Source organism: Paroedura picta, chromosome 3, assembly GCF_049243985.1.
Source record: "Paroedura picta isolate Pp20150507F chromosome 3, Ppicta_v3.0, whole genome shotgun sequence".
NCBI lineage: Eukaryota > Metazoa > Chordata > Lepidosauria > Squamata > Gekkonidae > Paroedura > Paroedura picta.
The window spans coordinates 156,721,642-156,738,984 of record NC_135371.1 but is presented as its reverse complement, the minus strand read 5'-3'; the positions used below and the strand labels follow the sequence as shown (position 1 = coordinate 156,738,984).

General features: G+C 44.5%; 1 protein-coding gene across 1 annotated transcript in view; it reads right to left on the bottom strand.

Moving 5' to 3' along the window:
• Positions 1-17,343, bottom strand: part of LOC143831209 (uncharacterized) — a 51,731-nt gene that overhangs the window by 24,473 nt on the left and 9,915 nt on the right. The window contains exons 8-10 of the mRNA XM_077324273.1: positions 14,627-14,655; positions 11,362-11,745; positions 11,142-11,208 (exon numbers count right to left, since the gene is read on the bottom strand). Coding sequence (XP_077180388.1) covers positions 11,142-11,208; positions 11,362-11,745; positions 14,627-14,655 — 480 coding nt within the window. The remainder of the gene's footprint in view (positions 1-11,141; positions 11,209-11,361; positions 11,746-14,626; positions 14,656-17,343) is intronic.

The window sequence follows — 17,343 nt, the reverse complement described above, 5'->3', positions numbered from 1 at the left end:
TGCAGATCATGGGCAGAGCATTTGTTTGGCCCGCAGAAGATCCCAGTCTCAGTTCACAGAATCTCCAGTTCAAGGGATCCAGTCGGAGACGTGGTTCAAAGACCTCTGTCTCAGAACTTAGAAATGGACAATACTGACCCTGGTGAACAAATTACAGTTCCATTTGTTCAGTTATTCATGATATATTTGTAATGAGTTGAGTTCCATTTTCATATGTTATATTTGTTTAGAAGAGTAGCCATGTGTGTTTGGCATGTTGACTAGGTAGCTCGCCAACTCAGGAAACCAGCTCTGTGATGAATTCAAGTTTTATTTACAACTGTGGCATTCTGAATCTTTGAGTTATGCTCCTAGGGCATGTGAGATTTGGTATCTGCCAGCATATTTTTGATGTAGACAGAATGGAGACTAACCAGTTATCTGTGCTCTGTAGTTCTCCTTGGGAAGTACTGACTGCTATAGCTTCCTGTAGGACATTTTCAATGACTAATGGGACATGGAACTCCTGGAACTCCAGTGGGAGTTTTAAAAGAAACCCATTTTTATCACAAACCATTAAAAAGATCAACTTTGTCAAAAGTTTGTTCCATGTCTACAAAGTATGGCACAACTGGTATTTCCACCCTTCCAACCATATTTATAAGTACTAATCAATCTCCTTGTATTCCAAACCACCTGTCCTTATTTAATTAAACTAGGTTGATCAAAGTGTATATAATGCCTTATAATCTTAATCAATCTTTTTGCCATAACAGTCATTAAGATTTTATAAACTGCATTTAATAAATATATAGGTCTATAGAAAGCAGCTGTGTGGAACTTGATTAGTTTTTGATATAGTCACAGTTATCACATCAGTCCAGCCTAGTAATACTCAGTACTGAGAGCTCATTTGTTCAAACAGCCTAATTAAAAAGGGTGCTATTTCTATTTTGACCGTTTGATAGACTTCTGTAGGGAAACCATCTGGATCTGGAGCCTTCCCTTTTCTCTTTTCTTTTACTCCCTCTTGGACTTCATCTTCATTCACTGGAGCCTCTCTAACATCTGTTCATGTTGTTTAAATAAAGTTTTTCATTTTCTAAATGCTAAGAAGCAAAAATGTGCAGCTGCATTTGAAATTGCCTTTGACCTGTCACTCAAAAGGAATTTCAGCAGACGGCCCTCTGCATATTTCAGGTACTTATCTGAGGGTTTAAAGTGAGAAAGGACAAACAATAACAGCTTGTTTCTTTCCACTTCATATAATGTAAAAGGGAACAAAATATAGGAGGTTGTCTTCACTAGGTCTGCACAGAATTAATATCTCAGATGTAGATGGTGATGATGATATGTTCCATACAAAACTGCTGTTTGGAGAGTGTCCATCCTTGCCCTGGAGAAAGCCTATCTATGACTGTTTATGCATTGGGAACATCGCTGCCTCAGCTCCCATGCAGGAGCACAAATCGAGGGTGGATGAGGCACACAGGGTCAAATGCTCCCCCATGTGGGTGCAGGAAGAGATGGGGCAACCTGCTACGACTAAAACTCCAGCCTGCAGCCCAGCATGAAACCACCAGTGCATAAACAGTCTGTTTGAAATTATTGGTATTCATTAGGCAAGGAGCAATGGTGATATTTGGCCATGATTTTAAGCTAGAGTAGAAAGCCAGCAATTTAGAGACCTCATCTTGCACCAGAAGTTGCTGGTGTTTCATAGATTATGCTTTACTTAGATGACCTTCTAGTAATTGAGTCCAACCAAAAGACCTTTTTACACTCTACTTTAGCTAGCCACGGGACAGCTGCTAGCAAAAAAGGAATTAAACCAGAGGGCTTTATGGATTTTCAGTAATAGAATATGTATAGTTCCTACTGTCCAGAGACCAGCCTCCTGTCTCAATATCACATTTGATGCGCACCTGGCTGCACTGAGAAGAACTCCTGCAAAATGGTGCTCTTCAGCCAGGTCTATGGATGAAGCCTGGGCTGGTAGAAGATCATATAGGGCTCCCCTATGGAAGACACGCTCCAAGGCTGGTCCATCCATTGGCGTGGCTGGTTGTCACACCACTCTGTTAGTGGGATTGTTAAGATGGTCTGTTATTATTTCTGCCATATGGTTTTGTATTTTTGTAATTTTATGGGGTTTTAATGGAGTTTTTATTGGTGATCATATTTATTGTATTGCATTTTTTATGTAACCTGCCGTGAGCCAGCATGCTGAAAGTGGTGGACAAAAAAATTGAACAATAATAATAATGATAATACATAATGTATAGAAGAGGGCCAATAGAGTACGAACAGGTTTTACAAGTTGTGCAGATCTCTTGCTTCAGTGGAACAAAATATTAGACCCTGAATGAGAATGTTGTGCAGCAAGTCAAACAATTTTCAATCTGTAACAGGAATGTGAGCGTCAGGCTGTCCAGGGAGATGTGAGAGAGCTGTTTGTACTCTCCCAGCTATAACTGAATGGACTGAAAATTTAGATATTAGTATTTAGGGGAATTGCCCAGTCTGTCTGCATTCCCATTCTATCAGCTTGATTATATGTGTTTATTATTATATGCTTCCTGTGTATAACTCTGCCCTATGATAAAAAAATCTCAAATCAGATTGATTTATACAAATACTCTCAGATGATCTACATAAATATTTGGGCCAATTTCAGCCATTTTTACTTCTTCCCTCAATAGATACTGATGTGTATTCTCTAGTCTAAGGTACACCATGAGGATATGAAAAATGGTAAATTCCTTCTCTGCTGTGTGCTGTGTTACTATCTACTATATTATAATCTGGGATCTACTCTTGAAAAATAATTGGGATTATTTTGTGTGTGTCTGGGCCCTTAAATATATCCAGATTAGGATCAAATATATCATTAAAGTCACCAACAACCACATTCACATCAACAAATGTACCCCTCATTATAGCCAAAAAGTTTCAAAAATATTCTTTGTTTTTCTTTATTAGCGGCATAGCTATTGCAGATATTAATTCTTCTACCTTCTTTAATGCTTCTACCAACCTTTAATTATAAGAAAGTGCCCTTCAGAGTTCTCATATACATCCTCAAGCATTGGAACTGCATTTCTGATAGCAGTCAAAAGGCCCCTGGTTTTATTTCAGGTTAGTTTGCCTATACATTTCTCCTTTAAAAATCTGTCTTGACCTCATATTGCTCCAGCATGTGAGTGTCTTCAGAGAAAAAGCCATCCCCATTCTATCTTTGCAATCTTCTGCTGTTTAAAAGAGCTATTAAGCATCTGAGAAATTCAAGCAAGCCAAGTATTTATATCATAGTACAGTTTTTCTTAATATGTAACTAAGTAGAATGGCCCCCTTCAAGGATCGCTGCCTTGTTGTGGCAAGGGGGCTTGCGTAGTTCAGTGAAGCTATGAGCTATACCGTGCAGGGCCACCCAAGACGGACAGGTCATAGCTGAGAGCTCTGACAAAAGGTGATCCACTGGAGAAGGAAATGGCAAACCACTCCAGTATCTTTGCCATGAAAACTCTATGGACAGTTCCAATAGGCATAACGATATGACGCTGGAAGATGAGCCCCTCAGGTCGGAAGGTGTCCAATATGCTACTGGGGATGAGCAGACGGCTAGTACGAGTAGCGCCAGCATGAATGAAGCGGCTGGGCTAAAGCCGAAAGGACGCTCAGTTGTGGAAGTAACTGGTGGCGAAAAGACAGTCCGATGCTGTAAAGATTTTTATTCCATAGGAACCTGGAACGTCAGATCCATGAATCAAGGCAAGCTGGACGTGGTTAAACAAGAAATGAGAAGACTGAACATTGACATTTTAGGAATCAGTGAACTAAAATGGACAGGAATGGGTGAATTTAATTCAGATGCCCATCAGGTATACTACTGTGGACAAGAATCTCGCAGAAGAAATGGAGTAGCCTTCATAATCAATAAGAGAGTAGGAAAAGCAGTCTTGGGATACAATCCCCAAAATGACAGAATGATCTCAGTTCGAATCCAAGGCAAACCATTCAACATCACAGTGATCCAGGTCTACGCCCCAACCACTGCTGCTGAAGAGGATGAAGTTGATCAGTTCTATGAAGCCCTACAACACCTTCTAGAAGCAACGCCCAAAAATGATGTGCTTATCATCATGGGGGATTGGAATGCTAAAGTAGGAAGCCAAAAGATAACCGGGATAACTGGCAAGTTTGGCCTTGGAGTACAAAATGAAGCAGGGCACAGGCTGGTAGAATTTTGTCAAGAGAATACAATGGTCATAGCAAACACTCTTTTCCAGCAACCCAAGAGACGACTCTACACATGGACATCACCAGACGGTCAACACAGAAATCAGATTGACTATGTGCTCTGCAGCCAAAGATGGAAAAGTTCTATCCAGTCAATAAAAACAAGACCAGGAGCTGATTGTGGTTCAGATCATGAGCTTCTTGTTGCAAAATTTAGGCTTAAATTGAAGAAAGTAGGGAAAAGCACTAGGCCACTCAGGTATGAACTAAATCATATCCCCGACGAATACACAGTGGAGGTGACAAATAGATTTAAGGAATTAGATCTGATAGACAGAGTGCCTGAAGAACTATGGACGGAGGTTCGCAACATTGTACAAGAGGTAGCAACTAAAACCATCCCAAAGAAAAAGAAATGCAAGAAATCAAAATGGCTGTCTGAGGAAGCTTTACAAATAGCTAAGGAGAGAAGGGAAGTGAAAGGCAAGGGAGAAAGAGAAAGATACACCCAATTGAATGCAGAATTCCAGAGAAAAGCTAGAAGAGATAAGAATGCCTTCTTAAATGAACAGTGCAAACAAATAGAAGAAAACCATAGAATCGGGAGGACCAGAGATCTTTTCAAGAAAATTGGAGATATGAAGAGAACGTTTCATGCAAAGATGGGTATGATAAGGGACCAAAATGGTAGGGACCTCACAGAAGCAGAAGACATTAAACAAAGGTGGCAAAATTATACAGAAGAACTATACAAGAGCGAGCTTAACATCCCTGATGACCACAATGGGGTAGTTACTGACCTGGAGCCAGACATCCTGGAATGTGAAGTCAAATGGGCCTTAGGAAGTCTGAGCAACAATAAAGCTAGTGGTAGTGACAGCATTCCAGTTGAACTATTCAAAATCTTAAAGGACGATGCAGTAAAAGTGCTACACTCAATATGCCAGCAAATTTGGAAAACTCAACAATGGCCACAGGATTGGAAAAGGTCAGTTTACATTCCAATCCCAAAGAAGGGCAATGCCAAAGAATGTTCAAACTACCGCACCATTGCACTAATTTCTCATGCTAGCAAAGTTATGCTCAAAATCCTACAAGCTAGGCTCCAGCAATATGTGGACCGAGAACTTCCAGAAGTACAGGCAGGATTTCGAAGAGGCAGAGGAACTAGAGATCAAATTGCCAACATACGCTGGATCATGGAGAAAGCTAGGGAGTACCAGAAGAACGTCTACTTCTGCTTCATTGACTATGCTAAAGCCTTTGATTGTGTGGAGCACAACAAATTGTGGCAAGTTCTTAAAGAGATGGGAATACCAGAGCATCTTATTTGTCTCTTGAGAAATTTATATGCAGGTCAAGAAGCAACAGTGAGAACTGAACATGGAATCACTGACTGGTTCAAAATTGAGAAAGGAGTTCGGCAAGGCTGTATACTGTCGCCTTGCCTATTTAACTTGTATGCAGAGCACATCATGAGAAATGCGGGATTAGAGGAGTCACAATTTGGGATCAAGATTGCAGGGAGAAATATCAACAACCTCAGATATGCAGATGATACCACTCTAATGGCAGAAAGTGAAGAGGAACTAAAGAGCCTGTTGATGCGGGTGAAGGAGGAGAGTGCGAAAGTTGGCTTGAAACTCAACATCAAGAAAACAAAGATCATGGCATCCGGCCCTCTCAATTCCTGGCAAATAGAAGGGGAAGAAATGGAGATAGTGACAGATTTTATTTTCCTGGGCTCCAAGATCACTGCAGATGGGGACTGCAGCAAAGAAATTAAAAGACGCTTGCTCCTGGGGAGGAAAGCTATGGCAAATCTAGACAGCATCCTAAAAAGCAGAGACATCACCCTGCCAACAAAAGTGCGTTTAGTCAAGGCTATGGTCTTCCCAGTTGCAATGTATGGCTGCGAAAGTTGGACCATAAGGAAGGCCGAGCGTCAAAGAATTGAGGCTTTTGAACTCTGGTGCTGGAGAAGACTCTTGCGAGTCCCTTGGACTGCAAGGCGAACAAACCGGTCAGTCCTAGAGGAGATCAGCCCTGACTGCTCTTTAGAAGGCCAGATCCTGAAGATGAAACTCAAATATTTTGGCCACCTCATGAGAAGGAAGGACTCCCTGGAGAAGAGCCTAATGCTGGGAGCGATCGAGGGCAAAAGAAGAAGGGGACGACAGAGAATGAGGTGGCTGGATGGAGTCACTGAAGCAGTAGGTGCAAACCTAAATGGACTCCGGGGAATGGTAGAGGACAGGAAGGCCTGGAGGATCATTGTCCATGGGGTCGCGATGGGTCGGACACGACTTCGCACATAACAACAACAAAGTAGAATGGGTGATTGGCCCTTAAAATAGTCCATTTGGAATATCAGTACAAATCTATGAGTCATATATTATTCCTTGTGTTTTTGAATATCTCTCGCAATCATGGGTTATCATTAGATTATACAAACCATCATCCCAAGTGGGTAATCTGTTAAAAGTTCTTTAGATTTAAAAAAATCAAGTCCTGGAATGAATTACAAAGGCACTTTATTGATGTATCCTAACAAAGTCAAAACATTTATTTAGCATTAAGCAGCTACACCAAAGAAATAATTCACATTGGCCTTTATCTGAAGGCCAAAATTCCTATGACACTTGTGGTTGGGTAACTGGGTCCTAAAAACCCGCCAAGGAGCAAACAGGTACAGAACAAGGCTGTGATGCTGGGTAGGGAAATTTCTCTCCTCTCTTCTTGACACTTTTTCACATTGAAAGCACTCCCCTCTTGTTTCCCCAATAAAAATGGCTTCCTTCCTCACCCCTCTAGTAGTGGGGGTTGGGTGGTGGGTTTTCCACCATGTTGGGCTTGTCATGTCTTTTAACGGGGTTTTTAAATGAGGTTTTATGAGACTTGTAACCCACCACAAGCTGGTTTCAGAAATGGTGGGGAATAAATTGAAACATCATCATCAGCATCATCAGCATCATGAGGAATATTCTGCTGTACATACAGTATATGTTAATACAGGTAAGTTAAAATGTGTATTTAGCATAGTTAGAGTCAGAACTTCCTGACATTTTTCAAATAGTCTCCTCCAGCATTCTGATTGGCTCTTTTGGGGACTTGTTCCTTTGAGCGCATTTCCTCTCTGATTGCCTCCAGAACAGACTGAATGATAGACAGTTAGGACTCTCTCTCTCTCTCTCTCTCTCTCTCTCTCTCTCTCTCTCTCTCTCCTCTTTCTATACAAAGTTTGTTTCTCTTCACAATAACACTATTTTAGTATTTCAAGCTTAGCGTTTTATCCCCCTTTGCATATTTAAATAAAATAAATAAAGAAACTCTGCCAACAATTTATACTGAATCTGGCTTTTTCCACGTTACGACTGCAAGAGTCCATATTTTATTGGCAGGGCTACAACTTTGTTTTAGATTTCTCCTTCTCCAGACTGTCACCATTGTTTAGTGTTTCATGTAGGGTAGCAATTAATTTAGAGTCAGGCAGGGGGAGCATTTGGCCCCAGGCATCTCGTCTTCCCCAGATTTGTGGAGCCAGGGCAGGACAGTTCCCAGTGCGGAAAAAGTCTTAGAGTAGGAAAAACATGTACCACAGGAAAAAAATCCCTCGAACACAGGAACTAACAATCAAGGAAAATAAGAATGCAAAAAAGGATTAATAGTATTGTGTTATTTTGGCTGATTACAGCAAATTTTGATTACCTGAGGTTTGGATTTGGGTTTTGGATCTTTGTAAATCCTTGCTGTCTAGAGCCGTGGTCCCCAACCCCCGGTCCGGGTACCGGTACCTGTCCGTGGATCAGTCGGTACCAGGCTGCGGCTCCTCCTCGTCCTCCTACATGGCTTCTGCCTCGGGGGCTGCCCTGCCACTCTGCCGCCAGCTCACCTTTGGTGCTTTCCAGCAGCTGCCATGGCTGGGGCTCCCCCTTGGCGTGACACTGCACAGCTGCTGCTGGCAGCACCACCCAGTGGGAGGTGGGAAATCAGGGGCACCAGTGGGAAAGCAAGCGGAGCAGGGGCTCAGGCAGTGGCGGTGATGTCCATCGGCAAAAGACTATCCCCCCCAGTAAAAATGTCAAGCGTTGACCGGTCCCCAGTGATAAAAAGGTCGGGGACCACTGGCCTAGAGGAAGAGAGCCATTTTTCAGACCATTGTATAACATCCTTTTCAAGTGACTATTTTAAGGTTTCAAAGGGATTTTAGCCTTTTTCTGAAGCTAACATTTAACTTGGGGTGGGGGCATTCCTTCCAAAGCAAGTTCTTTAGTCTACTTTTCTTGTAAAAAAATCCAATCTGTCATACATGTTATCAGTTTTATGAACTTGGGGGGGTGGGATTGATAAAAGTTCACAGATCTGGCAAATTGCTAATTAACTATTAAAATAAATCAGTTTTTAAAAGTCTACCCATGAAAGGCAATATTCAGAAAGAAAAAAATATGATTTATGATCCCTTAGCAAAGTTCAAAATATGTTCACAGTGTCCTTTTGGTTCTTGTCTGATCGCTTTTTATTTCACAGGGCATTTTTGCTAAAAGACCACTGACAACAGTCTGATTCTTCATGCATTTTATTGAAGAGAAGAGCAGAAATTTGGACATTCTTGACCACCCGACAATTTTATGCACTGAGATGGAGAACAACTGCCAAACCCAAACACACCAGCTGGAGGTGCAGCACCTGGGACCATCAGCTGCAGGGTAAAGTACAGTTTACAATCTAAAAAAGAGCCAGCAGTGGCCACAAAGAAGAAAGATGAGGGTCATTGGACAATACTAGTTCTAGGTTTCCATTTATTTTTAAAAAGCATTCACTGGCAGGGGCTTCTGAGAATTGTAGTCCATGGACATCTGGAGGGCCGCAGTTTGACTACCCCTGCCTAGCCTTAATGGCCATGGGAAATAACCTGCCTAAGGATTAGCATTCAGAAGTCCTGAATGCGTGGAATCTTTTTTGGTCAGGAGAACAGGCATCTGAATCCCACATCCTTCTCCATAGACAAAAACTCATTTTCTCCTCTTTCCTGTTAATCTCCAGCCTCTTCACACTTCTCGTTCCCGTAATTGATATCCCTGCCAATACATCGCTTCTGTTTCCATAACAAACAGATTAGGACTATGCTGTATCGTTAGTTGATTTTGCACACTGCAATTTCTGAACATGTGTTCTATGAGTCACATTTTGCTTCGTCAAGCAGAAGAAGAGGAGGAGAAAGAAGGAGGGCTGGATTTTTGTGCCCAGCTTTTTACTTTCCAAAGGAGTCTCTAACTGGTTTACAATCACCTACCCTCCTTCTCCCCACAACAGACACCCCAACATACCTTCCTCCCCACCAACTGTTCCATCACACATGTCCCTTCCTTCCTTCTCCCTCAACCCTGTGAGGTAGGTGGGGCTGAGAGAGCTCTGCAAGAACGGTGATTGGCCCAAAGTCACCCAGCTGACTGTATGTGGAGGGGGAAGGGGGAAGGGGGAAGGGGGAACCACACCTGGTTCTCCATATTAGAGGCCACCTCTCGGAAGAAGAAGAAGAAGAAGAAGAAGAAGAAGAAGAAGAACAGTTGGTTCTTATATGACACTTTACCCAAAGGAGGCTCAAAGCAGCTTATAGTCACCTTCCCTTTCATCTCCCCACAACAGACACCCTGTGAGGTGGGTGAGACTGAGAGAGCCCTGATATCACTGCTTGGTCACAATAGTTTTATCAGTGCCATGGCGAGCCCAAGGTCACCCAGCTGGCTGCATGTGGGGGAGTGCAGAATCGAACCCAGCATGCCAGATAGACGTCCGCACTCCTAACCACTGCACCAAGATGGCTCTCAAATTGTTTAGAATGAGTTTACACTGAACTCTCCCATCAAAAAGGGTAATTAATTCACAAAATGGAAATGGCATTTTGTTTTTTTAAGTGTCAAATATATTTGTAGCAGCCAGCTCAGTAATAGTGCAATGAAAATGGCCCCGAGTCTCTTGCAATGTAATCCTAAACACAGTTATACCATTTTAAACTGACTGACTTCAGAGGTATAACTGTGTTAAGAATAGTGTTAATGAATGTTGCAGAAAGAAACTAAAAAAAAATCTTTAGTGTAGACCCCACTAGTAAAGACTATGGATTTCCTCTATGATTTGGAGATAATGAGTAAAAAAAAATACAAAGTTTATGTTTCATGCAGGTACCACTGCCTCAAGGGAAATCTGTATGTGCATATGCATGAAACATAGCACTCTGTAGCATACACCTTGTTGGAAGGAAGTAATAAATTAACCGGAATGCAAATGCAGAACAGCATCAGTGTTGCGAAAAAAAAATGCTTTCTTGGCCCACGTCTGCATTCCTTTCGCCTTGGTGGGGGCTCCAATCACTGTTGCTGTCAGCAATTCTTAATGGCTTCCAAGATTTTGGCTTGGTATAAAGATTCATTCATGCATTCATGATGGGGCCTCCGACTCCAGGGTAGCATACCCCTAGCGGGGCTCTTACTGCTCCAGGGTAACACACACCAAGTGGGGGAACTACTTCTATGCAAGGTTCTTTCCGGATGCCAGGACCAGACACACTGATAGGTTGGAAGCCAATGGCTGGCACACATCCTACAGCAGGCACGCATCCTACATCTATCCCCCCACCGACTCCAGGGCCTCCCCCCATGATTACAGGGCCACCTACAACCTTGGGGACATATCCTCCACTTCCATATGGGATGCCCCCTATGTCTTGGTAACCACCAGAAGCCCAGCCTCCAGAGGGACGTCGCTGGCCCATATTACCTGCAGATCCCTGTGCGCTTCTGGAGCTGTATCCCCTTCCTGAGTACGTCACGTATCCGGAGCCTTGACCCCCACCTGTGCTGCTCCTTGGGCGGTATTGACCACTTCTAGAACTCCAGTTCCTGCATCCCCCACTGTATTCTCCACCATACCCCCCTTCAGGTCCTCCACCACTTTCTTGGCCAGAGCCTCCCCTGGAGCCTCCACCGGAGCCTCCTCCTGACATTCCTCTGTTTCCTCCTCTGACTTCACTCCAGCTCCTCCCTCTTCCATATCCTCCGTCATTTCCTTCTCCCTGTCCTCCACTGTAGTCTCCACCATATCCTTCTCCACCTCCACCACTGTATCTTCCGCCAGAGCTCCCACCATATCCTCCTCCACCACTGTATCCTCCACCAGAGCTTCCACCATATCCTCCTCCACCACTATATCCTCCGCCAGAGCTCCCACCATACCCTCTACCATAACCACCACTGAATGCTCCTCCATATCCCATTCCGCAGCCGCCACTCCAGCTCCTACGTCTTCCATATCCTCCGTCATTTCTTCCTCCACTGTACCCACCGCAGTAGTCTCCGCCATATCCAGCTCCACCACTGTAGCTCTGACGTCTTCTGCAATGTCCAAATCTTCCTCTGAAGTCTGTCCCATAGCCTATTCCACACACGCCACCGAATCCTGCAATAGGGCCATATGCAATTGGAGCTTGGTAGCTAATAGCATCTTGAGTATAGGGAGGCTTGACAACATCTGCAAAAGAAAATACATACACGGAAATTGCAGCTTAAATGTAGAACTTTGGGCTAAGAAACTAATGTGAAAACATAATGGGTTGCTGGATCAGACCAATGGTCCTTCAGTGCAATGTTTTGTTTTGCATGCTGGCCATGGAAGGTTTCTAGGAGGAGTACTAATTCAGGCCTGTAGCATCTCTGGGATAAACAAACATTTCCAGAGTATAAGCTTTCATACATCAAAGTGCATTTCATCAGAGACAGAGGTACAGGTGTGCAAGGATCAGAGCCTTCTTCTGGAGTTGTGCCCCTACCGGGAAACTGACAAGTTGTGGTATACTACCTCTGAACATGGAGAATCCATTTTAGCTCTCGTGGCTAGCTAACAACCACTGACAGACCTGAATTTTTCCCATCTTCCTTTCAAGCCATTACTTCATGCCACAGCTGTGAATTCCACAAGTTAATAATCCACAAGTTAACTATCCACAAGTTAACTATGGTGTTGATTTTAGGCATCCTGCCTCTACAGTCCATCAACTTTACTTGGGTGCTCCAAAGTGGGACATTATGGAACAGATCGAAAGAGTTCTCCCCATTCCGTAACCTAATTTCATAAATTTCTACTGTTCCCTTCCTTAATTACTTATTTTGTTTGTTTGTTTGTTTATACCCCACCCCTCAAGGCATGCCAACTCGAGGCAGATTCCAACATTTAAAATCATAACATACATGATAACATTATAAATGCCTGGCAGAAGAGCTCTGTCTTACAGGCCCTGCGGAACTGACCGAGTTCCATCAGGGCCCTTAGCTCTTCTGGGAGCTCATTCTGTCCTGGCCCTAACCTGGTGGAAAAGGCCCTGGCTCTGGTTGAAGCCAGACATACTCCTTTTGGGCCAGGGATCTTTAAACTTGGACCCTTTCTTCCAGAACCTCAGTGTGTTGCATAGCATTTCACCTCCACTATTTTAGCCTCACACCAAAACCTAGAAGACTATGTGAGGCTGAGAGAAAGTGACTGGCCCAACGTCACCCTTGGAAGAGTAAGGAATTGAGCCTGGATTTCCCAGATCCTAGTCAGACAATCTAACCACTGTCCCCCAATGGCAGTCATGCCTCAGACCCTGACTAAAATGAACCACCAGGAAGAAGTTATCATTTACAGCAGGGGTAGTCAACCTGTGGTCCTCCAGATGTCCATGGACTACAATTCCCATGAGCCCCTGCCAGCAAATGCTGGCAGGGGCTCATGGGAATTGTAGTCCATGGACATCTGGAGGATCACAGGTTGACTCCCCCTGATTTACAGAACTCCTCCACAGCAGTTTTTAGTCTTTCCCAAAATGCTGAAGCACATACACCAATCTTTTTTATTAGTCATGTATTTATTTAATTTTATTTGTTGATTGCCACTTCCAGACCAGCCAGCTCATAGCAGTTTATATCAAATTTAAAAATACGACTCCAACAATACCCACTAACCCTAACTCAACCACCCTTCTCCCCTTCTGACAAACTCAATGGGCCGCCAGTTCAGAGATGTTCCAGAGATGTTCCAGAGATGTTCAAGCTGTTCAGCTGAGGTTCAGATGGTCAGAGGAAGGACCTAGCAGATGTTCCTCATCAACTAAACACCTGATGGAAGAGCCCTGTCTTATAGGCCCTGCAGAACTATGATAGCTCTGACAGGGCCCTTAGCTCTTCTGGAAGCTCATTCCACCAAGTAGGGGCTGGACCAAAAAGGCCTTGGCCCTGTCCAAAGCCAGGTGTACTTCTCATGGCCTGGGGATCACCAACCTATTCAACCTCACAGAGCGAAGAACTCTTCATGAGGCATAAGGAGTTAAATGGGCCCTCAGGTACACTGGGCCTAGACCATGAATGGCATTGAAGGTCAGAACCAAAACTTTAAATTTGATCTGGAATGCAACTGGCAACCAATGCAGATGCCATAGCACTGGCTCAATATGGGATCTCCAAGATGTTCCTGTGTGAACCCTTGCATCCACATTTTGTACCAGCTGCAATTTCCAGGTCAAGGTGAAGGGTCGGCCCATGTACAGCGAATTACAGAAGTCTAACCTGGAGGTGACCGTTGCAGGCATCACCGTGGCTAGGTGTTCCTGGGCTGGATAGACTCATTTTCCTCATCTTAAGAAGAGGAAAGGAATGCCTTGTGTCTAGAAAAACATCTGAAATCCAGTGTGGTACAGTGCTAAGAGTGTTGGGATAGGATCTGAGAGAACCCACTCAGCCATGGATGTTTGATGGGTGGCCTTAGGTTAGTCACACACTCTCAGCCTAACCTACCTCAGAATATTGTAAGGATAGAATGGGGAGTAGCACATTGTGAGAATAGAATGAAGGGGAGTAGCACATTGTGAGGATAGAATGAAGGGGAATAGCACATCTGATCTGGATCCCCACTGGAGAGAAAAGGAGCTTATTAAATGAAGAACTTAAATACCGACAGAAAAGTATGAGGGGAAAATTCAGTATTCTGAATGTATTATTTCTGGCTTTAAAAAAGATGATATTTATAATTAGGGATGCCAGTCCCCAGGAGAGACTTGGGGATCCCCTGTTTTACAGGTCATCTCCAGGCAACAGAGATCAGTTCCCCTGGAGAAAATGGCTGCTTGGGAGGGTGGACTCCACACTGTGCTGAAGTCCCTCCCTGCCCCACCTACCCTCATCCCAGCTCCACCCCCAAAGTCTCCAGGTACTTCTCAACACAGAGCTGGCAGCCCTATTCATAATCTTGGTGAATGTTAAACATTTGGGGTTTAAAAATTTTTAAATATTTCTTTTTGTTCCACTTCAGCTCAAAAAAGGACAACAACTGGCTTGCAAAATGAGTGATTCTAATACAACACAGCCTCACTTATACTTACCGATACTGACAAAGTTGCCTGTGTAGATCCTATTCAGAAAAAAGAAAAGAGAACAATTACTATTTATTTATTTATTACGTTTATATACCGCCCTCCCCGGAGGCTCAGGGCGATTCACATGGAATTATTGTAGATCTGGGAAGAACTCACTAACTTCTCCAGCAAGTCTCCTTGTAATGCACTGGAGTCTTCAGGAGAAAAGAATATGCAGTCAGTGGCAGTGTGACATCCCTTTCAGGAAAACCCAGATATGATGACACACCTCTCTAAGAATTGCCAGAAACTCTATGGTAAAACCCGGAAGTGATGTCAGCCTCCTACAGGAATCGCTGAAAGCTCTGTGGTTTTACCATAATGTTTCTGGTGATTCCTAGAGATTCACTGACTGAATATTCTTTCCTCCTGAAGACTGCTGGAATGTCAGCAGGAAAGGCCCTCTGAGGCTCTCCCACCGACCAGCAGGCAAAGTCTCCCCTGGTTCTGGTGCATGCCCCATGAAACAAGTTCAGTGCAGTACAAGTGGTACGACTGTGCTTTCTGCAGTTCCAGTGCATTTCAAGGAGACTTGCCGGAGAAGTTCTTCCCAGATCTACTAAACCACAGCGTTCCCTCAGAGTGCGAAAAGAACGTCCCATACTTAGCTGAGCAATGAGTTTGGATCGAATCCATGGTTTTAGTTCATGTTTATTGCTATGGACAGTACATTTTTCCAAAAAGGAATGTCTGGCACCAGCTGAAGGTATGGTCAGCCTGACCGCTCCACAACCTAGAGGATTGCCTAGGGTTACAGAGTCAGAGGAGTGCCAGAAAGTCTGTGCTGAATGGAGGGAGCACAGTCTCCTCCCATCATTCTCCTGGCCTGTCTAGCCTAGGGCTGTCCTGCCCATTAATAGAGGCTCATTGGGATGGCTTTCCACTTGACTCTCTAATGAACGGGCCCTGCATTGCCCAGAGTGCTGAAACTCCTTGGGCCAACTCTGAGAAGTTTTGTCAGCACAAGATAAAACATCAGGGTGGCCCCAGCCAGAACCTTTCATACTGTAGCACACCCTACTTTAGAATGGAAAGGAGAACCATGAAGATACCTCAGAGTCCCTGCCTGCTTTGTGTGGTGGTGGTGGTGGTGGGGATCCCTAAAGGCAGTGGTCCCCAACCTGCGGGCCGCGGCCCAGTGCCAGGCCGCAAAGGCCTTGGCGCCAGGCCGCAGCTCCCTCTTCCCGCCCCCCCTGAAACGAGAAGCTCGCCAGGCCGCGAGCAAAACGGCTGCCGAAGCGGCCGATTAGCTCGCGGCCCGGCAAGCTTCTTGTTTCGGGAGGGGGGGGGAAGAGAAGCTTGCCGAGCCGCAAGCTAATCGGCCACTTTGGCGGCCGATTTGCTGGCGGCCCAGAGGGGCTGGGAGAGGGAGCCGCGCCCGCCGGCATGGCACATGCGCAAATGCACGTGCACGGCAGTCCGCACATGCGCGTTTGCGCTGGGGCTGCCGCGCGTGCACAGGGCCCCGGGCCGCCTTCTCCCGCCACTCCGGAGCAGCGGTCCACGGCAACCGGAAGATTGCGGACCACTGCCTAAAGGGAAATCGTTTTTAATTTCCAACACTTTTATCAGCTGACTGGACATAGGTGTGATTCTCCTGAGTCCATTTGTATTATGAAGGGAGCGTCTATCGGTGCTAGACTTTGTAATGATTTTGTAGGGTTTTTTTTTTAAATGAAGGTCATTTCAGTGAACGTTGCTGTTCATTTTGTGTTTAGAAAAAAAAGTCAAAAAAATTCTCCAGAGGGCCAAGAGCTGCTTCCCATCCTTTCCGAAAAAGAAATCCATCTCAACTGACTTGACTCTACTGACGTTAAGCAGGGGGTTGGACTAGATGGCCTGTATGGCCCCTTCCAACTCTATGATTCTATGACTACTTAGGATAGGGGAAGAAAGGTCTGCTTCCAGTTGCCACCCAGCCTAAATGACTCCCCTGTGCTGTTTCAATATCTTGATGAACCCGTTTCTTTGAGAAGAAGCACAATTGCCTAGAACAGAGTTTACCACAGAATGATTCCCTAATGTGGAATTCTACTTGAATTTGGAAGTTCAGGGTCAAATAAAACACAGCTGAGACTTACCTTGGCTGCCTGTTGACGTTGCAGAGGGCTAGCTGGAAGCAGACATGACCACCCAGCCGCCTGTCTGCAGTGTGCACTGCGTGCAGCATGCATGGCGTTGGGAGGCAAGGTGGGACCTGTGGCACCTATACATGTGCCACGTGCATGGGTCCAGGCCAGTTTGCCCAGGACGCCGCGTAGAGCAGCTTCCCTCCCACCCACCCTGCTTTAATGCAGAAACAACCTTGTTATAGTTTCTGAGGTGAACATTTCATGGTAAATATCTATCTATCTATCTATCTATCTATCTATCTATCTATCTATCTATCTATCTATCTATCTATCATCTATTTATTTATTTATTTATTTATTTATTTATTTATTTATTTATTTATTTATTTATTTATTTATTTATTTATTTATTATATTTATATGCCACCCTCCCCGGCTCAGGGCGATTTCATCACAGCTGCAGGTTTGCCTGGGATGGAGTCTGTTGCCAGGGAGTCCGGTGTGCAATCAGACTACCTGGGGTTTGGAGCCTCCATATGAGGTGGCATGTAAACAAGTGTGGCTGGCCCATGCTGGGTGGCCAAGGTGTTTGCCAGGTGGCCTGGGGGCAGC